Below are 23,034 nucleotides of genomic sequence, written 5' to 3'. Positions count from 1 at the left end.
TCAGGTGGCCGGCCAGGGGCCCGATAACACAGGAGGCCAGGATGGGACAGTTCAGGAGGCCGGCCACAAAGAAGGCCGTGGAGGCGCACAAAAGGTTCAGGAAGCCGGCCGTGCGGAAGGCAACGGCGGCCACTTAGGCGAAGAGGGTCCGGGGGCCGGCCGTGCGGAAGGCAACGGCGGCCGCTCAGGCGAAGAGGGTCCGGGGGCCGGCCGTGCGGAAGGCAACGGCGGCCGCTCAGGCGATGGCGGTCCGGGGGCCGGCCGTGCGGAAGGCAACGGCGGCCGCTCAGGCGATGGCTGTCTGGGGGCCGGCCGTGCGGAAGGCAACGGCGGCCAGTCACGCAACGGCGCCCGGCCAGTAGCCCGGCCAGCGGTCCAGAAAACGGCCGTTTAGCTCCAGACCCAAACGAGGCTGGGCCAGGCGAGGCTGAGGACACGGAAGCCGGGACCGCAGCAGGCGGAGATGATGATGCAGACACGAAGGCAGGACCAGAGGATGATGCAGACACGAAGGCTGGACCAGAGGATGATGCAGACACGAAGGCTGGACCAGACGAGGCTGATGAGGACGCTGAAGCTGAGGCTGGACCAGGCGAAGCTGATGAAGACGCTGAAGCGGAGGCTGGACCAGGCGCAGTGGGTGAAGATGAGGATGCTGTGGCCGAGGATGCGGGCACGAAGGCTGGACCAGACGAGGATGGAGACACGAAGGCTGGACCAGGCGATGCTGAAGCAGAAGCCGAAGCTGGACCAGGCGTGGATGAAGCTGGAGATGAAACCGGACCAGGCGTGGATGAAACCGGGCCAGGCGTGGATGAAACCGGGCCAGGCGATGAAGAAGCTGTAGCTGAAGCCGGGCCGGGCGAAGCTGACGCTGTAGCTGAAGCTGGGCCAGGTGAGGATGAAGCTGGACCAGAATCAGGCGAGGATGAAGCAGAGGATGAAGCCGGGCCAGGCATGGATGAAACCGGGCCAGGCGATGAAGAAGCTGTAGCTGAAGCTGGGCCAGGCGAAGCTGACGCTGTAGCTGAAGCTGGGCCAGGTGAGGACGAAGCCGGGCCAGGCGTGGACGAAACCGGGCCAGGCGTGGACGAAACCGGGCCAGGCGATGAAGAAGCTGTAGCTGAAGCCGGGCGAAGACGAAGCCATAGCTGAAGCTGAAGCTGAAGCTGGGCCAGGTGAGGATGAAGCTGGACCAGAACCAGGCGAGGCTGAAGCTTCAGGCTGAGGCGTGGCAGTAGCAGGTGGTAGCCCTGCAGGTGATGGTACTGCAGGAGGCAACGCTGCAGCCACAGGTGGAGAAGCAGCCACAGGTGGAGAAGCAGCCACAGGTGGAGAAGCAGCCTCCTGCTTCGCTAGCTGGGGGATCCTCGGGCCCCCCAGCCGACGTGGCAGTCAGTGTGGCATGAGGCTGGACGGGCTCCTCGGGCCCCCCAGCTAGCGAAGCAGGAGGCTGGACGGGCTCCTCGGGCCCCCCAGCGAAAACAGCCGCAGAACCAGTGGGCACCGGGGCCCCCGGCACACATGAAACAAAACCAGTAGGCACATGGGCCTCTGGCACACATGAAACAAAACCAGTAGGCACGTGGGCCTCTGGCACACATGAAACAAAACCAGTAGGCACGTGGGCCTCTGGCACACATGAAACAAAACCAGTAGGCACGTGGGCCTCTGGCACACATGAAACAAAACCAGTAGGCACGTGGGCCTCGGGCACACATGAAACAAAACCAGTAGGCACGTGGGCCTCGGGCACATATGAAACAAAACCAGTAGGCACGTGGGCCTCCGGCACACATAAGGAGGGCTGCAGCTGCGCAGAGCACTGACCCTGCTCAGGCAGTGACAGCCCGGTGCAGTTCACAGCTGGCATCTTGGCCTCCAGGGGTCCAGAGTAAACTGAGGGCAGTAACCCAGCCTCTGGGGAAGCCCCGGAGTGAGCAATAGTCTCTAATGTAGCCAGCTTTTGAGGAACAGGTCCGTAGTGAAACAGTTTGTCTCCCTGCTCAGAAACAGCGGTGGAAAAACAGTGTGAAAATTGTGGCTTAAGGGAGGCTAATGGTTGAGCTACAGACTGGGAAGCTTGTGGTTGGACACAGAACTGAGCTGGAGAATGGCAATAAAGTCCTGGCTCAGAAGGAGCGGCAGAGGCACAGTCTGTCAGTTTTGCAGCGGGTTTGTACACGCCCACTTGGGAAGGATCCGTTACCACGAAGGTAGGTAAGCGATCCATACAGTCTCCCATCCCGCTCTGAATAGCCCCAGAAAACAAAGTCCCGGAAACTGGGGAAAGCAATGCATCCCACTGACTCACCGCATCGGGCTGCTCGAAAGTGAATGCAGACGGGGGGTGAAGTCCAAGGTCCAAAAGGAGAAACTCCCGCTCCCACGAACAGAGCGAGTCCAGCAGCCATGGGAGACCGGTCACCAGACGCTGTAGCCGCCTCTCTATAGCGCGCTGGGACGTGCCACCCGGGCTTTCCAGCCACAGGTCGATCAGCTCCTGTGTGGCATCAATGAGCGTCTCCCGTAGCTCCCTGGACGGATTAAGCGCTGCTGGGTCCATCTTGTGGTCGCGTCGTACTGTCACGGTCTGGGGCAGCGGTCGTGTGAAGAGTGGAAAGGAGGACTCAGATGCAGCACTTACTCAGATGTGAAGGTGATTTATTGACAATACTGAACATAAAGTGGAGATGGCAAACAGAACTAAGGACGAACTAAACTGGGAGAAACTACACAAAGGGAGTGGCAAACCTGAACATGAAGGGAGAACAGCAGGGAGAGCACGCAGGGGATTACACCAGGTATGAACACAGAGGATGAACACAGACGACGCAACGAGGAGCAGAGGAAATCACACACTATAAGTACACAAAGAGACACTGGGAAATCACACACAGGTGGGGGAAACAGCTGGACCTGATTAACCTGACGAGACAGGGGAACACTAACACCAGGGACCAACAGAGGGAGCACAAACCCAGAACCCAGTGTCTAAAATCCCAAACACAAACCATCCCAAAACAGCCATGAATAATAATGAAAGTAATAACAATAAAGAACATAAACATAAAGTCACTGAGTCATGGTCGCAGGACCATGACAGTACCCCCCCCCCCCCCTCAAGGGCTGGCCCCCGACAGCCACAGAAACACACCACCAGATCCGGGCGGGCGGCAGGGGGCCCAGGAAGGAGGGACCGGGCCAAGACCAAACACGGAGGCCCCAGAGTCCCAAACAGACAATACGAGCTCATCATTTGCAGAGGGACCTGTTGCTAGTTTAGTCTCTCTGACTGTTTCTGAGAGTAAAGTAGTACACAAGTTTCATGACTCAAGGTGTGCTTGGTAATTTTGATAGCTATTGAAATGGTTGTGGGGCGGAAAGTGGCTTTAAAGAGCCTTCGCGATTTTTGGTGATTAAAGTTCAGTCATTTAGTTGCTTTACTCCAGCCCATTCACTAGCTGAGACCACATCCTCATGTAGGTTTGGTATTTCTAGTAGATAATTGCAGATTGCACGAGCATGAATTGAGGCTGCTGTTTGGGGGAAGGCCTCAGAGGGGACTTCCGGGTTGGGCATATCCCGATGTGCTAATGAGAGGTGAATGAAGTGGAAAAAAAGGAAGTGTGTGGGGTTGTTTATAGACTGAGGGCTGTGAAATTCAGATAAATGAGCCAGTACACACCCAAGAACCCAGCCCCAGATACTGAGAACCACCAGCCACTGGCAGGGAGTGTGGCCGGGAAATAGGCCCCACACCTGGGGGAGCCTGACATGTTCTGAGAGAGAGAGGTGGAGTCTAAGACCTGACCTGAAACATAGATATTTACTGTGTAACCCTCCCCAAGACCTTCGGTGTCTACATGCAATTTAAAATTGAGAAGTGGGCACCGACACCAGAGGTGAGGCTGAATGAACAGACTCTGGACGCTGTTCAGTGTGCCCACCCCGAAGGCCCTATATGTATGTGTCATGAGAATGAAAGTAATGAGAGAGTCTAAACTGTGGAGGAAAACTAAGGTACAGGCAGCCATGAGGGGGGAGAGAAGGAGGGCCTCCCCTGCACCTCAGTGACACACCTGCATCCCAAGCCCCTGCGTGTGTGGAGGGGGGAGGAGCCAGCTTCCTCGCTGACCACCAAGGGCAGGGAGGCGCAGGCCCATACAGCCCATGGCTGCAGCACCACCGACGCCCAGGGTGACCCATCCGACCACCCCACTCTTTTGTCTCTTTTAGCTAGGTGCTGTTTTTAAGCTTATATGATTCACAACTCAGTCTTCAGTGGCTTAACAAAATAAAAACATTGCTCTGAAAATGATCAAGTACAAGTAATGGAGTCTAAATGAGTGAAAAAGCAGCCAATGTCCAAAGAAAAACCTTTAAAAACCTTCAGAAGACCTGGAGAACTATTGATCAAGACCACTTTATAAAAAGTAGGAAAGACAAGAAAGTATGCTCACACTTTGGAAGCAAAATATGAAGAAATGAGGAGAGGATCAAGACTTTTGCACAGTACTTTGTTTGCATTTTTGTTCCTTCTTTACAAGAAAAAAAAAAGCTTTGTAATCCTCTGCGGATGATAAAGGCGAAGGATACCAAAGACAATGAAACATAATAATGTCAGGGCACGGATTAACCTTTTGGCTTGTCAAACACTCGAACAAATACGATTAATCACACACAACACTCATATTAATATCCTAACTTGGCGTCAAGGCCCTGCTGTGATTCAGACATACGGTGTTTATCATTACATCCAGCCTCCAGGTCAAGCTGTACAACTCAGAGCACCAGATGGGTAAACCTTCTTATAACATCTGGTCCTCCAAAGAGATTAAATCAAAAGGTACATAAAGTGCATGAAATCACACAGAGCGAAGTTAAATTTGACTTTTAATCAAAGTCTAATCTTTCTTTATATTTTACACTTTGCCTGTTCATGAGTGCCATTACAAAATCTCAAAACGAATGAACCTTCATCTGACGGTGGATCCAGTCCGGGAAGTATGCGACGTTGCCGTAAACACCCGGTGCATCCTGCCCAGCGTGCTGTTCCCCCCAAATGCTGTCACCTATGAGCCACCATACTCCATCCATCAGGGACACCAGAGGGCCGCCGCCGTCAGCCTGAGACACAGTTCAGGAACAAACAAAGGGCAATACTAACTTACAGTGACTTTGAGAGGCTACATGAGGACTTTTGAGGACAGTTTTAGGTCTTTCATGGATTTCTGAGGTCAGTGAAAAAGCTCTAAATCATCCAAATAAAAGGGGATATAATAGTCAGCTGCCTCCTCTGGGCTCTAACTGTACATTCACTGCTGACTGTATAAGTGGATTGTTACCAGGCACAAAAACTAACAGTTTATTTAAAACGGTTGCTGCACACAGAACATAGTGCTGGACTTGTTTGAGAGCGCCGCAAAAGCAGTTACATAAGAGCATGAAAATGTTTTGGATTCTTTGATGAACAAAAACTGCTTTTATGCGACGGTCTGTTTGGACTGGCTGAACTGCAAACACTATTGGAGCGCATTGTTCTGAGTCTGCATTCAGAGACTCCATTCCCACTAAAACTGAAGCATTGTAACCTCGAGGTGGGTCACACTGTGGACCTCTGACACTCAAGGACACTACACAGCTAAACTGATTATCATATCCTGGGATATCCTGTTCGTGTAGGCGATGAAACTGTTGCACTCTGCAGCATCTATGAGAGACACCTGAGCCTCCATCAGGTATGGAAAGACAGAGTCTGTCAAAAAAAAAAAAAAACATAAATTAATATATAAAATAACGCTCACACACTCTCCTCTACGTTCAATCACTTGACAATGAGTGCAGGACTTTGATGCCATCTAGTGGTAGTAGGCGGCAATGAGCACCAATACTGATTCACTAACTACAGCTGCCTCACCATTTGCTCTGTGACCAAATCGTGTTATCCAGCACTTGTGATGAGCAGTGACTTTCAGGCCCACGTTTGGGAGGCACAGGTCCGATGTTCCTGAAGCCTACCAAGGAGTAAACATCTCTGCTGTAACGTGTTTAACACAGGACGAGCTGCTGCTGTTAACAATGGTGTCAATGTGTGCACTCTTACAGCCTCTCTGTACACAGACTGCCACTGTGTGAACAGCTTATTCACACAGAGGGTTATACTCAGCTGACAGCTTGCTAGTTTGCTAAATGTAACGCTTACTGAAGTAACAGTGCCAAATGCATCCACTGAGGATGTGCATCTTCCAAAATGTCAACAGGTCTCAACAAAAGTTATTTAAAACTTCTATGGATGCACTTTTAACAAAAACGCCTTATCCTAAAATATATGGTGCCATGACTGGCTAACAATGCCTGGTTATTAAGACTTCTGGTTGAGATTAAGGAACTGGGGGGGAAAGACAACTGATTAAAACATGTTAATATGGGATTAACTTTGCTGAGTCCAGCTTAGATTTATGCAGTAAATCTGTGGCTGTAAATCTGTATAAGACAAGATAAGATATACTTTACTTATCCCAAAGTGGGAATGCAGCAACTCAAGATTAGAAACAGCCTAAAAGTAGAATGAATATAAACACAAGCACAATAACATAATATACAATCTGGCAAAACAGAGATATCAAGATAAAACTACTATAAAGAAGCTAAACAGACTCATTGGCCACTTTATTAGGTACACATTTCAGCTGATTCTTAAAGCAAATATCTGAATCATGTGATGTATATGGGTCATATGACAGCAACCCAATGCATTTAGGCATGCAAACGTGACAGGGTGCTGAAGTTTGAACTGAATGGAGAATGGGGATTTAATAGGTGATTTAAGGGACTTTGCACACGAGAGTTAACTCATATTACTCGTTACAATCAAATTATGCAGAAGAGCATCTCTGAATGTGCAGCACATCGAACCTTGAAGCAGACGGGCTACAGCAGCAGAGGGTCACACGGTCAGCTATTGACAGGAAACTGAGGCTACAGTTTGCACCTGCTCAACAAAATCAGGCAGTAGAAATGTTGCATGGTCTGATGTGAGCCAACATTCAAATAGCAGGTTCAGATATTTTCCTTTAAACCAGGGGTATTAAACATGAGGCCCAGGGACCAGATTTGGTCCAGCATTGACCTCAATCCGGCCTGCTGGATGGCGTTGGGAAAAGGAGGACATAAATGTGGGAATTTTAACTGTATTTTCACAAGTTCTACAGCTTTAATAAAAAACAGTACACCAAAGTAATTAACTAATTGATTTCTGTAACTTTATACATTTATTCTTACAATTTAAACCCATGCTGACAGATTGTTTTAGTTTACTAAAGCAGCATTTCTTCACCATGTAAGAAAAACTGAGAAATAATGTTGAAATCACCCTTTTTTTTGTCCTATATTAGGGTCTCTCATTTATTAAATGTGTAGGTAAAATTTTTAAACTTACAGAAATCAGATAAGATGAAAGTGGGCTGTATGTGGGCCGCAATATAAAAGACTGGTTTCTTGAACATGGCAGTGAGTTCACTGAACTCAAATGATCTCCGCAGTCACCACATCTCAGTCCATATTAAATAATAATTAATAACTTCAATTAACTAAAAGGTGATTAAAATAATGTAATGAAGGGGCTCATCATAAGCACCTGTTATGTCCAAAGGTTGGGAGAGCCTCATAAGAGCAATGTCATTTTTCAGGGTCTGGCTGTTGTAGCTCTCATGAGTTATAATGCGACGCACCGAGTAAGCAGGGTTAAACAGAGGGCCTAATGGGTCCACTATCCCAGCATACTGCCCAGTCTGCAGGACTGGTGGCCCTGCAAAGGTGGGGGGTGACCAGCAGAGATTTGATTAAAGCTGGATCAAACCACGGTTGCTGAAGGGTGGTGAAGGTGAAGGTGGAGGACTCACCAGGTCACACACTGAGCGGCGGTGACTATCCAGTAGGGGGAGACGATGGCTCCTCCACAGCGGTGAGAGCTGGCAACCTGGAGGCTGACTTGCCAGGGCACAGCCCCAAGGGAGGCCAGCTGTCCTGCAGAAGCCTTGCTGGAGTTCACCCTGCTTCCACAATCTGAAAAAGGAGGCTGCTGTTAGAGCATTCTACAGCTACAGGCTTTCAGAGAGACAAAACTCAACAACACACTGAAAAAAACCAGTGTGATTGCAAGGAAGAGCCTTCAGCTATCCTCAACTATGGAAACAACTCCCAGATTGGATTCAGGAGACAGACAACCTCCTGCTTAGGCTTGAAATGTTCTTTTTGATATGCTGGATGCACTCCACTACTACATTAAATCATTAGTAATTAGCAACTTTTGGTTCTCACTATACTTTGCCTGTCTTGTCTCTCTCTGCTCTCTTCTCTTTCGCCTTATCCCCAAACTGAGCCTTGTTCTGCCAGAGGTTTCTTCCTGCTAACAGTGAGTTCTTCGTTCCCACTGTCGCTCTCACTGAGGTTTGATATTGTAGAGACCCTACACCAGGGGTGTCAAACTCAAATACACAGTGGGCCAAAATTCAAAACTGGAACAAAGTCGCGGGCTAACATTTATATGAAAAAAAAACTTCCTCCAGATATAAGAATGAATCTTTTCTTATGGACTCAAACAGGTTTTGCTGAAAAACTGAATATGGAACAAGCAAAGCTTAATACTAAACAATATATATATTAGCTGTGTAATACCAGCAGGCCAGCTCTAATAGTAATTTGGTATGGCTTCGCGGGCCAAATGTAATTAGGCTGCGGGCCAAATTTGGCCCGCGGGCCAGAGTTTGACACCTATGCCCTACGCTATTAGAAAGAAACCTCAGCTAACACACCGCTTTCTGTGATCCAGCACATGGTGACAGTGGGAAGGAAAAACTCCCTTTTAACAGGAATAAACCTTTATGTGCTTGTAATTCACTTGCCAGGTGAAAGGTTGGTGGTTTGTTTCCAGGGGGTTTACCTTATAATATAAAGCACCTTGAGGTAATTGTTGTTGTGATTTGGTTCATTTCTAAGAAAGTATAAAGACATACTAGTACAGTGCAATGTCAACACCATGTTGTTAGGACATGTACTTCTAAGGATTGGAGGAAAAAAGACATTTGGAATGAGATCAGGTTAATATCATATCAATATTAGCATTTTGACACAGGTTTATCATTACCAGCTCACTCACTGTAGGGCAAGTTGTTGCAGTATGGATGCCTGAGGGTTGAAGTTAGACTTCACTAGTAAGAATCCATCATTAGCATCAGCCCTTTGCTGGCCTGATTTAAAATACGTGCCCCTGTCAAAGCACAAATTGTAAAAAAAAAAATTGAGCATCGCTTGAAAATCGTTCACAGAGCAGCTTTTGTTTCATCTCGGGCTGAACTAGCTGAGCATCTCACCTGATGTATCCGATGCTCTGGCAGCTCGCTCTGCCCTTCTCCTCGGTCCAGCCATGAGAACCAACAGATTTTCAGGCTTTACTCTGAGTCGAGTAGATCTGAAGCAGGAAACTGGAGCCGTGCAGCCTCACTGAGCACAAACAGCAAACACAAGCGATGACTTGGCATTTTGTCACAAGTGGAAAGTGGGTGAAGAGGCAGCCAGTTGAGAGTGAAGCACACAAAGGACTGGCAGTTAACAAGGAAAGATAAATGCTTCAGTCTACATATTATCTCATTATCTCATCATGAGGAATATGGATGATTCCAGAAAAAACAAACCTATAAAAGCATCAAACTGTTCCGTTGTATAAACTCTGACCTTGTTTTCAAAGATTGGAAATCCAGATGAACAGAGTTAACTTTCTGGGATTCTCTCACCTTCTTTTATTGAGCGTGCATCAAGATAACAACTAATGAGGCTACCTGGGAACAGGTCAGCAGCACCATTGGGTGTAAACAGAGCTTCACAACTCTGTGAAGAAGTATGGTTTTAGAGGATTTTGGGGGGGAATTTCCATTTTTTTGGAAATCCCAGAGAAACTTCATCTGCTGCCTAATAAACAGAATGGATGATTGCATGGGGCACTAGAGCACACAGTGTGGGTAATTTACACATATGTGAAGGTCTCATTAGGGCTTAATAATATATTCAGCTTTTAGGGCAGCATAACACTTCCATGGAGAAGATGTCTTTTCCAGAGATGTCCTTAGTTTTGTTCATTTCTGCAAGACAATGCAAGGTGCCAGTAGTCCAGATGAAAAATGGACCCACTTGCAGTCCAGACCTGTCCCCCTTTGCAAATATTTTGTGCGCTATGAAACAAAAAATGCAACAAAACAGGCTCCGAAATGAAATCTTGTCAGTGCGAGAATGGGAAAGCATTAAACTTCCCCCCCAAAAAGTCCACATTTCATTTGTTGTTTTCCAAGTTTTTCTTTTTTGTAAACCAGGTTCTTATCAGTGTGTTTCATTCAGCTTTATTGAACAAATCTAAAGGTGGAGGACAGAGAAGCTTTTTCTTCCCACCATGAAGCTGCTTACCACAGTTAGCTTCGTCCTGCCCTGCGGGACAGTCTGTAACCCCATCACACCACTGGGACTCCCACTTGCGGTTCCCATCTCCACATTTAATCCCATGAATACAGGATGAAGAAACTGGAATTGAAGACAGGAACCAGAAAAAAAAAATCAGTCTTCCAATCTCACTAATGTTGACTCAGTTCACTAAATAAATCCTTCACTTACAGTAATAGGCAAGGAGGACTCCAGCCACCAGCAGCAGCAGCAGCAGCAAGGAGATGACAGCAGCAACAGTGAACTTGATGCACCTGTGTTTGAAATCTGACAGAAGAGCACTCACCGTGACTGGAAACCCACTCACACCCAGCTTCACGATTACATTTTATACACAGAACAGTTTCTAATGAGACTTTTTGTTACAAGCAGTGTCCAAATGACGTGCCTGGTATCTGTACAGTCGTGTAAAGTATTCAAACTGTATTAAAAGACACTCAAATACCTTTGTGCTTGGGGATGGAGGGACTGCTCTCAGGTGGAGGCTTCAGCGCCACATTGTGAACATACTGGGGTTGAACATCTGATTCGGCGAGCGCAGGAAGTTTCATCTTCTCATATTCACGGATGAAGTGAGGACAAGCGTCCAGATACTTTTGGCAGAGCAACAGTGTTTTTGTAAAGTTACAATACTTAAAATAAATTGAAAGCAGGTCTTCTTCTCAAGGCTGATTAAATGCAGACTCACCGGATTGGTGGTCATTTTCTGTTTAATCATCTGTATTTTGAAAAAATTGAAATAAAATCCCCCTGTGATAACTCCAGCAGCAATCTTTCACTCAGATAATCTCATCCACATCACTGCCAGCACCTCCGGCATCTCCTCCCAGGCTCCGCTCTGCTCATTCTCACATGGATGCGATCAAATAAAGAGTTTGTATGAAAACTGTCACGCCTACACTTCACACAGCATCAGTTTGTTTCCCTCCTGAGCACACAGCAAAGACAATGACGAGTTGGCGAGTCTAAACATGACACAGGTGTTATCTGCTTAAGTGTCAGAGCAGTGAGTGAGTACTGTAACGCCGAGTGTGCAGTGGAAAGGTACTGAAAACATGATGTATAGGCAGGTAGACACAGCGTGTTTCAGTGATGCAGTGGCTGAGCGACAAGAAAATATGGAGAGGATATTTTAAAGTGAAAATGAAATGCATTAATCAGGCCAGCATGCTTTTGGATTGACTGCTTTTTTATTTATTTAATGATACAGTACTCATTTGACAAAGCAGCCTTATATTCAATGCACAGGAAAAGAACAAAAACATTTTACCTGATAATAAAGAACAGACATGAAATGACGCCTGGAGAAGGCTTTAAATGGTACTTCACATTCATACAGTCACTTAGCAACATTCACATTCATCTGGGTGAAACATAAAACATGCACAGCAAACATGTCAGCCTTCCAAACACACACACACACACACACACATTTATTTGGTCTTTTTTAATAATTTTTGTGATTTGGCTTGATTCCTAATGTTGATCTGTTGAGTCAGTTTTATTAGAGTCGTACAAAAAGGAATGAAAATTCCCACCTCTCTTTTTTTCAACCAAAATAAACTTCTTTTTTTTTTTTTTTGCACTTTTTCCCTGATATCACTTTTTTCCAGTCTACACCCAGGCCTGCCATCCTGGGAAAAGTCTGCTAAGGTTTTTGGGGTCCATGGCTTGCTGGATGAGCAGGTTGACCTGTCCTCCCACGCTGAGCACCGTTCCCTCTTCCACTCCCTTGAGCTTCTCCTGCAGCCGCAGCAGCACCCGCTCCGCCACCTTGTTGAAGCTCTGACTGTCACTGCTGGAAAGAATATGAGGGGAAGAGCCTGAACACACACACACAAAACCTCGCCAGCTCCGATTCTGACACTTCTCTCCTTGATTACCTGGATTTACGGCTGTTGTCTATGTCATCTCCCCCCATAGTGGAGCTTAGCGTTGCGTTGAGCTCCTGCTGCTCGTCATGCTGCAGGTAAAAAGCTTTCAGGGGGTTCATGGTCCAGTCAAACAAAGGGTCATACAGCAGCACCTATTTAAAACGCACAAAGACACAGAAACTTACAAAAGCACTCCTTAATATGAAGTTATGGAATAAAACATAATATTTAGAGCATGATTTTACCTCCACAATAGTCAACAGAGCTTCTTGAGAACTTCTCATCACCTCCATCGTCTTCTCACAGCATCTGAAAGGGAAAGCAGGGTTCAACAACAACAACAACAACAATCTTTATTTATAGAGCACATTTAAAAGCCTTGGGCATACCAAAGTGCTTTACATAAAACAATAAAAGGTTCAAACATTGATAAAGGATAAATAAAAATAACGAGTTATGTTCATAGATAAAAGCTACCAATAAGAATGACTACAGCACATGGGTAATAGCAAGATAAAAGCTGTACCACCATAATAAAAGACACCAATAGAAAGATAGGAGGGAATTAATACAAGAGGTCAATAGGTCACAGCAGCCAAACAAACAAACAAACAAACCAGCAATTAAAAGGTGGAGAAGGCAAGTTTAAAAAGATATGTTTTAAGCTGTGATTTAAAAGAATGAATAGAATCAGATGCCCGGATGCCAATCGGGAGATTGTTCCACAGCACAGGTGCAACAAGAGCAAACGATCGATCACCTCTAGTCTTAAGTCGAGATCTGGGCTGAGCCAGCAGTAACTGTGACGATGACCTTAAAGCCCTAGCAGGAGCATAAGGGTTTAAAAGGTCCTTAAGGTAGCTGGGTGCAGTGTTGTTAGTAATTTTAAAAGTAAACAACAAAATTTTAAATTGAATACGATATTTGACAGGCACCCAGTGCAGATCGGCAAGGACAGGAGTAATGTGGGCAAACTTGCTGGTTTTGGTTAGAATGCGAGCTGCAGCATTCTGAACTGTCTGTAATCTCTGTAAAAGGGAAGAGTGGAGACCACAATAAAGTGAATTACAATAGTCTAGCCTCGACGTTACAAAGGCGTGGATGAGCTTTTCGAGATCTTTATAGTGCTAAATGTTTAAAATGTCTAAATAGCAACAGATTTCCCAACATGAATCTTAATCTGTGGTCTGAGAAAAGATTAATGAGGAAGTTTGTTTAATGACACAATGTAATATGCTATTTCAAATTATAAAACTTTATTAATCGTGAAGGAAACTCATCAATCAATGGTGATTAGCTACTCATGCAATAAAAGGATCAGATCATTTTTTTATTATGTCCTGTAAAACCTCAGAATTGACAGGGGGTCGATTTTTACTGCAAGCCACTTTGCAACCCACCTCCACTTCAGTTTATATTTTCATGTCTGATTCAAATTTGTCATGTTGCCTGCCGTGCTCTGTCACAGAGTCTTTACTTCCAGTTTTCCATGTATGAGTATAAAAGGGCCTGAAGGTCCCAGACCACTGCTGACAAATAAGAGCAACATCTGAGCATAATCGTGAGCTAACCTCCTGAAAACTCCCTCCACTCCAGTGATGCCCATACCGTCCACAATGTCTCTGGAGAGTCTGAAGGGGACAGTCTCAGGGGTGGGGAGGATCTTGCCTTGCTCAAAGGCCACACCTTTAAAACATCAACAACAAAAACACACACAGTGAAGAAAAAGGGGCATCCACACTGGAGGAATAAAAACATTTTCTGAAACAAAGAGTGACCTTCTTGGTGTAAGAATACCTAAATCGATGTGCACCAGTTCTGCAGTCTGTTCGTCGATCAGTATGTTCTGGATGTGTCTGTCACCCAGACCCACGATGTAGCCAACTGTGGACACAAAACAGAAAACAGAAGGTTTGTTTTTACAATTACTGGATCGTCGTTTGGAGATAATATGAAATCTCGTTGTGTGTATATTTAATGTATATTTTTTAATTCTGTGTCATGACTGATAAATGTTTTCTTTCAACTCTGGACATCAACTGACAACAAAATGTTGACACGCTGAGGTGAAAGGTGGTGTTTTATGTACAAAGCAAACCGGGATCCATGAATCACCTTAATAATAATCAACACCAACACTTTAGTTTCAAGTCACATCAATTATATGTCGCCCTTCAGTTTGTGGCATCTTGTATTTACAGTACATAATGAGCTTTACTCTGTGAGACGGTGTACCTATAGAGGAGGTGGCCACACTGCGAGTGTAAGCCAGCCGCTTCTCCATCCACACTGCGGGATCCAGGAACCGTTCCATGCAGAAATACCTAAAGACCGGCCTGAACTTCGTGCACACCTCGTTGTAGGCCTGCAGCTTCTCGTCGAATGCAAGTCTCTGAGCGTCCTGCAGTGACAGCCCAACAAAAACTACAGCTGTGAGTTCTGAACCCATAGCAAGCATGTGTTGCCATGTTGCAAGTGTTTTCCTGTCAGCATCGCCATACCAACATCTTCCTCCGGCAGGCTAGGCTGGCCCAATCTTGGGGTCGGAAGCGTTTGTGAGCTCCTTTATTGGGCTCCACCAGAAACTCCCCGATGGGCACCGTCCCAGAGCACCACTCTAACACGCCACTGCGCTGTGAGAAAGGCACCACCTGGAATCAAGTATATGACAAATTTTTTTTAAGCAACGAAGGGAAAAAGAGATGAAAGCAAATGTGAAGCAGTGCCACAGATGTGCGTCTATCGGGGAACCTTGTATCGTCTGATGTTGAGCTTCCTCTTGCGTGTGTCTGTATTGCGCTGCAGCAGCATGGAGCACATGCCGAAGACCTGCTGCATCACTGCGTCCTGTCGCAGGTCGTCCTGACCCTGTTTGCATTAAAACACTAAAATCACTCACAGGTGACTTGACCAAAATCATCACAACGATCCTTTATTTTAGTGCAGTTCAGTGTATTTGTACAGCCCAGTATCACGTGTGAGGGCTCAAACTGCTTCACAGCCATAGAAACAAAACAAGAACAGACAGACTGAGTTCTGTAGGACACTGGCGTTCAATGCACATATTAATGGTGGTGCTGGAACAGGAAAATCACATCTTATCAAATGCATCTACTCAGAAGCATCTAAGATACTGAGCAAAGTGCCCAGATATGCAGACGACGTTGACATATCAAAACCCACTGTCCTGTTAACTGCTTTCACTGGGACTGCAGCTTTTAACATTTCTGGAACAACACTGCATTCTCTTCTCAAGCTCCCGAGAAGCTTAAAACCTCCCATTCAGGGACTTGGCAATCAGCTGGATGAAGTCAGATCAGAACTTTTGAATGCTGAAATAATCGTCATTGACGAAGTGTCTATGGTGTCAAGACATCTCTTTGCATATGTAGATGCAAGACTCAAACAGATCAAAGGGACTCGGAGACCCTTTGGAGGCATGTCAGTCATTGCTGTCGGAGACTTCTATCAGCTACCCCCAGTGCGACAGTCTAAACCTCTCTGTGTGCACGACCCGTCCGAGATCGACCTGTGGCAGGAGCATTTTCAGATGATCACTCTGACTGAGATTATGCGTCAGAAAGATGATGTTGTCTTTGCTGAGATGCTGAACAGAATTCGTGTAAAAGGAAAGTTGGATGAGCTTTGCGAAGCAGATAGAAATTTGTTGTCACAGGCCATAACTGAACCAGCCCTTTGTCCGACTGATGCGTTGCACATTTTTGCAACTAATAAAGAAGTGGATGCACACAACTCTTCAACACTGGCTCTGCTCCACACTCATATCATTGACATCCATGCAGATGATTATAGAAAAGATCCTAGAACTTGCAGAATGGCACTTCAAGACAGACCATTGAAAGGAGGTAAAAACGAGTTACCAGACACACTGAAAGTTGCAGAAGGAGCTCGTGTCATGCTCACCAGAAACATTGACATACAAAATGGTTTGGTTAATGGAGCTTTTGGAAAACTACTTAGAGTAGTTCACTCTGAAAACGACCAACACATCATCAAGCTTGGACTTAAAATGGATAATGAGACATCTGGAAAGAATAACCGCACACCAGCAGACGACATGGTGTACATTGAGAGAGCAGAAGAGAATCTGAAGCAGAAAGGAGTGGTACGAAGACAGTTCCCAGTGAAGCTGGCCTTTGCATGTACAATACATAAGGTACAGGGTATGACAACTACATTAGCTGTTGTCTCTCTTAAGAGCATTTTTGAGCCCGGCATGGCCTACGTAGCTGTCAGTAGAGTGACGTCTCTCAGTGGACTGTATCTTCTTGATATGGAGGAGAAAAAAATATTCACCAACCCAGAAATCACTGCAGCGCTTGAGAACATGAGACAAGCCAACCTTGATGACATGATGCCTCTTCTACACGTGAGACAAACCCTCAGCAGGTCAGAGGTTTTCACCATTGTTCATCATAATACAGAGGGACTGCCAGCTCACATTAATGACATCAAAAGTCACCATGAATTGTGTCTAGCAGATGTTTTGTGCCTAACAGAAACACACCTGCGGGGCTCTTTTGTCGCAGAGAGTCTCCACTTGGAAAATTACAATTTGTTCAAACGCAACAGACACCTGTCCTACACAAACTTTCCCCAGATGGCAAACAGAAGTGGTGGTGGAGTTGCTGTTTATGTGAAAAGTGACATTCAAGTGCATGAAAAACAGTACATCCATAATGTAACTGACCTTGAATTTCTGGCTTTAAAGGTTGAAGCACCAGTCAGTGCTCTGATTGCAGTTGTGTACAGACCTCCAGACTACACTCTGAGGCCATTCCTGAAAAACCTGGTAAGCCTATTAGACTCATTGGAGATCATGGACTGTCATCCCATCATAGTTTGTGGTGATTTTAATGAGAATGTTTTATCCAGTGCAAACAAACCAATCCTGGAGCTGTTTGAGTCTAGGGGATACGCACAGGTCATCACTGCCCCTACCACAGAGAAGAACACACTGCTTGACCTTATTTTCATTTCTCAGCCAGAGCGATGTCTCCATTCTGGAGTCATGAAGACCTACCATAGTTACCATGACCCAGTATACTGTGTATTGTCCTGTGATGATTCATGATCTAGATCATTGACTACAGTAAGTAATTTCTATATTTTTGAATGACTTAAGAAAGTAGAGCGATATTTAAAAGTTGACGCCCTGCATTGCAGTATAATGGTTGAATTGTTTACATAAAATACAATTACATGAATTAAGTAATGATATCAGTAAAAGATGACAATTTTTTTAATCACAGAAAATCTAAAATTCACTAACAGTAACCTATAAATGTCAGAAAAATCAAATATAGCAGTTTAAAATGAATAGTGTAGGCATATCCTCTCTGCAGCCAGGCTTCAACATCCTGCCAGGCTGCCCCAGTCTCACTGTGGCTGGGAGGGAGGGAGGGTGGACCAGAGGATTGCCCACACAACACATAAATCTTCAACAGCTTCTTCATTGTTTCTGAGCGAACAACAATGACTAAAGGTTGCTTTTTAAAAAAACAAACAAACAAACAAACCTAATTACAGCAATAATGACAGTTAAGCCACTTTATGTGTGCCTCTATTTTGAAATACTATTTACAAAAATGTTATTATTTTGGTTTGTTATAAACTTTAAACTTTTTCAAAAGTATACGATTATATTTTTGGACAAATTTTTCTATGAAACATAAATTTTTATGAGCTTTTATCATATTTCGGCCAGTGCAATCATCAGGGTGGGTCTGGGTTGATAACTGCACATTTCTGGCCAGAAATGTTTCAGCAGTGTTACATAAGTAGTACATATGTAACACTTGCTTTCTGTTACCAGCTGTTACCCTACATTTGTATAGACATTGGATGGTGTGAGGTTGGGGAGTTGAGTGGGAGGGGGGGGGGGGGGGGGGGGTGGTACGGTGGGAGTTGAGGGGGGGGGGGTTCCTTTCCTGTTAGGTTTCCTTTTTTTTTTTTTTTTTTTTTTAAGCGAGACACGGTCCTCCTGTGTCTTCTCCAATCTTCACATGTAAAATCCAACAATGTGAAGCACATAGCAGCTAGAAACTGTAATGCCACAGATCAGAGAAACTTCATCATCACCATCTTCATCGCCATACGATCAGAGCGTGAGACTTCACATCTGGAGCACAGGAGAGATTCTGTGATAAGTCCTCCTTCTAGCTTGTCCCACAAGCAGTCGGTGAGATTTACTAACGACAAAAAGGGTTAATGACATTATTTCCATGAAAACATGTATTCATTCTTTGTAAAGTGTTTAAATTGTGTTTTCACTTGACCTTAGGAGTGTTAGAGTGTATTGTAATGTCTGTACTCAGGTGTTTCCCTCTGTGATCCATCCCCTTCAGAGCTGAGACACTCAGGACTGAACAGACTGCACAGTTTCTGTGACTGAGCCTCCAAAACACCTTCTTTGAAACCACTCATGATAGAAGGGCTTCATATTTGCAGCAGCACTACTACAGGTATTCAGTGTATTACAGGATGTGTTTGTTTCTTAGGACCAGCTCTGAGTGCACACTACCTAACATATACACCTTTCTGTTCATTACAAACCAACTACTCTGGATCATACGGCCAGTTGGCAGGAATGTTGCTGCAGAAAAACATCCCTGGAGATCACCATCATTGTCAGACTGACTGTGCCTCCTCTGTGCAGTGTCAAGATCCTCCCTAAATGAGTGTGTAAGTTAACATTTTCATTATTTTATTCCCTTTGACAAGACAAGTATCACTGATATTTACATTTACAACTACATATGTTCCCGTTTTCTGCTCTTCTTTTAAAGTCCTCAGCTATCCTGCTTCTGTGCTGCTTGCCACACATCAAACACTGGCCGGATGACAGGGAGGATCCACTCTGAAGTCACTGGACATGATGAGGAACATATGGGACTTTATAGTTTCACAGAAACGTTGTGCTCTGTGATTACAGGTTTTAAATGGACATAATGACTGCCTCTCTCTGATCAACAGGCTAAAGGATTGTTTTCATTGTTAGTGCTCTGTACAATGTATGCTTATTTAATATTTCATCACATTATTTATTTAACATATTTTTATTTTGTTTTAATGTTGAATTAACTGTGGGGATTTTTTTAAGTGGGCACTCGGGATGTCATATGACCAGAAATGTGGTAACTGGAATTCAACAGTATGGAAAAAAAATCTGCTAAGAACAAAACACACACAAAAACCCCCCAAGAAAATTCAAATTCATTCCATGTAATCCAATCTAAAACATTTTAAACTGCTGAACAGCAACACAAACAGCGTTAAAAAACAGTGTTAACAGAATGATTATGATGAGTTTGTACCAAAGTTTCAGGTCACATGGCACACCTAGTGTGTAGTGTGGAGTATCAGCTGGTAAGTATAGGTTTTTCATATTTGAGTCCTTAGAGTTCAGATAGATAAAGCCTCGTGTATAATAATTAGTCATAACCACAACTCAAAGTCAGGGACTAACTCAATTTGGGACTTTGTGTCTGAACCCAGGTTAAAACAATGTGTAAAAAAGCATTTAGTGGCATGGCTGAACAATGCTGTAAACTATTGATCCTTATTTATCCATGTTCACAAAAAGGACTAATGTGCTTATTTGATTATTTGCATGTGTTAAACTGTGTCACCACCTTACGCTTTCATTTGAGTGTACTCAAAATTCTCTATACAGTTCTCTTTTACCACTGTGTGGACTCTGTTTACATTAAAACATAAAGAAGAATGAGTAATAAAAAGATGTGTAGACAGATTAAGTAGACCGATAGAAACAGCTGTTCAGCCATGTTCTAAGAAACCAACACAATTTAAAGGTTCAGGATTGTGGTTTTAAAAGTTGAATTTTCATGTATTTCATATGTTGCTTATTATTTTTTAATTAGTTATTTAATTTAGTTATTTTTATTTATTCTACTAGTCCTTTTCAGAAAGAAGCTGTAAAATATGATTTAAGATTTTTATGTTATTTTCTATGACATACAAAACAAATTGATGTATGTAATACTATTAAACATGATATACACATGTGTACATGTCTGAAAAACATTATGCTGTATATTAAAGTTTGTATTTTCTCCAGAATTTTTGTTCATCTTTTAAGTTCATTTCAGTTAGAAGAATTTGAACGTCTAATATTCATTCAGAGGTTTTCTGACTCTAAATTTTCTTTTGTCATTACTCATCTTTTTATTATTTACATTTTAAACATGTTTAGCTTTTTTCCAACTTCTTCTGTGTGAACATCAGCTTTCAAAAGTTCTGCACTTTTGTTTCCAGGTTAAAAATTCTGTATTTTCCAGCTCATTCAGAATTTTTATTTTTAACTTAACATTCAGCAATTAATTCATTTCAGTGCATACATTCAGATTCAAGCATTCACACTGCAGTTTCTTCAGAAAATGCACTTTCTAGTTATTATTATATATTCCGTACGTTTTTTGGCATCTAATTCCTTCAAAACCGTTCAACTTAGAAAAACCATTGTTAAAGGTTCGTTCGATTCAGGGAAGAGAAGAAAGCAAGCCCAGTCCTTGTAGGTGTCAAAAATAGTGATCTTTATTACACACTTTGCGCAGTCAGTGTGGGAAAGACAATTTGCAATACAATCCTTCGTCGAATGGACCGTCCCGTCTCCTTATATTGCCATTATGACATCACAGTTGGATCTTTACTGGAAATGATTACAAATGATAACAATTCCCCACCTCTCAAAGAGTTTTCCTTATATAGACATCAACTGCTACTCTTAAGAGAAAAACAAGTGTGTATTACATTGTGCATTTTGTGAAAGTGTATCTATCAGAAAAACTGTCCTCAGACGACCCTCCTATTATTACTAAATGTGTATGTGAACGTGCGTGTGTTATATAAGTGCGTGCATGTGGTTACAGGCCGGCGTACGTGCAGAACTGAACGCAGACAGGCCTGGGTCCAACAGGACTGGGCCTGAGCGGTGTGACTGCACTGAGGTGCAACAACTTAAGCAGATAACAAGACTAATGCAGAACCTCAATAGACTGACTAGAGTACTGATCATCTGTGTGCATTAATATTTGCTCAAAGTAACATAGATGTGATTCAAAGATTATTCTGTCCACTGATTCAACAATGGTAAATGATTAATCAATGATAACTGATTATAAGAATACAAAATAAAATATCTCCTGGGCACACTCCTCCTCTTTGGCCTTTAGAAAAAAGGCCAACTTTTACCCAGATATTGTGTCACTCCTCCGTCCAGGCGGCTTCTCGCAACGGCATCATATGTTCCGGACCAGCTGACCCAGCTGAACCAGAAGCTATGGCCCTGCTCACCAGATTACCCAACACCTGCCTTACCAGAGGAATGAGACAACACCCGATCAGCAATATACCTAGAAAAACTAAAAGAGAAAACATGGCAGACATAAACACACCCTTCCATTGCCCAAAAACAGATGTGATCCAGTCCCCCAGCCTCGAGTTCACGCCTGATTGCTCATGCATGGTTCTAGATAACGCTTTCAGATTCTCCAGCGCCCGCGTGACCGTTCCGTCCGGAGCAGTATTGTTGGGAATAAAGGTGCAACATAAGTCCCCAAACATCGTGCACACGCCCCCCTTCTCAGCCAATAACATGTCCAGCGCCATTCGATTTTGGATTCCCATTAGCGACGTCGGTCCTAATTGTTCTGCAAGGCCTTCCACCGCGTCCGTAGTGAGATTAGAGAGTCTCAACACATTATAATGAACATAGTTAATGCGATCAACATTTTTATTTGGAGTTACCCACAAAAACACACTTTCAAAGCCGGCCGCTATCTGATCAACTAACTTATACTCATCTGGAACTCCTCTGGGAACTCCTATTGAGTCAATCCAGGTTGGCGAGTCCCGTCTTGGATCATACCTGTGGATACCCCCTGTGGCTCTCCGTCGTCTGGCTGTTGACACATCCGCGCCTCGCTGTGGAACTGTCTCTAGCCTACTTCCTATGAGCATCAAAGGTGCACCTAAGCTCACCAAAGCACATGTTCCCACACTCCCCAAGGGAACCTGCACCAAAAGGGTGTACTCCCCACAATAATAATATAGCCCGCCTCTCGCCCAGGTGCCTATAATTGTGCTTGGGTCACTTACATCATTGGTAGTCCTACCTGTGATCGTCCTCTGACACCAGCTTGGATCAATCCTCCCTACCATAAATCTCACTCTGTCTGTAGAGAACTCAAAACATGTATAATTATCTCGTTTTGGTGTGAATGAACCTGGTTGTGTACGTTTATCAATTGGCGGATATAAACCTGACAAAGTGGTGCAGTTACCTGTGTCCACCGCCTCTCTAGTTAATCTCAGCATGCAATTATAACCCCACTCATCCTCTGGATACAGAGGAGCGGGTTCAGTAAACAAATGAGGTCGAGCGGTAGCACAAGCAACACAATCAACCACTTCCTGCTCTTTAGCATTTTGAGCCACCCAATCTAACCAAAGATTCCTATCTCCGAAACCTGTGGCACGCTCTATCAACTCCTGAGGTTTTAACCTAGTATAATCAGTGGCAACAAACCATTTCTCTTCTGAGTCCTTGTAAGTAACTGTCTCTAAGGGATCCATTTGCTCTGTGAGATTCAGTGCAGAGTCATTCCCCAGCAGTTTAGACCTGGGA

General features: G+C 44.4%; 1 protein-coding gene across 1 annotated transcript; it reads right to left on the bottom strand.

Annotated features, from left to right (window-relative positions):
- Window positions 1-11,668: 11,668 nt before the first annotated feature.
- On the bottom strand, window positions 11,669-15,242 carry atm (ATM serine/threonine kinase; the record flags this gene model as incomplete). Its single annotated transcript, XM_024805030.2, has 8 exons — window positions 11,669-12,289; window positions 12,375-12,517; window positions 12,611-12,674; window positions 13,937-14,051; window positions 14,163-14,249; window positions 14,601-14,766; window positions 14,867-15,016; window positions 15,117-15,242. Coding segments are annotated over 8 exons (1,035 nt in total), but the record flags the coding sequence as incomplete, so codon positions are not given.
- Window positions 15,243-23,034: the final 7,792 nt, after the last annotated feature.

This window comes from Maylandia zebra, linkage group LG14 (genome assembly GCF_041146795.1).
Source record: "Maylandia zebra isolate NMK-2024a linkage group LG14, Mzebra_GT3a, whole genome shotgun sequence".
NCBI classification, from domain to species: domain Eukaryota; kingdom Metazoa; phylum Chordata; class Actinopteri; order Cichliformes; family Cichlidae; genus Maylandia; species Maylandia zebra.
The sequence above is the reverse complement of the archived record's forward strand: the minus strand, read 5'-3'. Positions and strand labels throughout refer to the sequence as shown.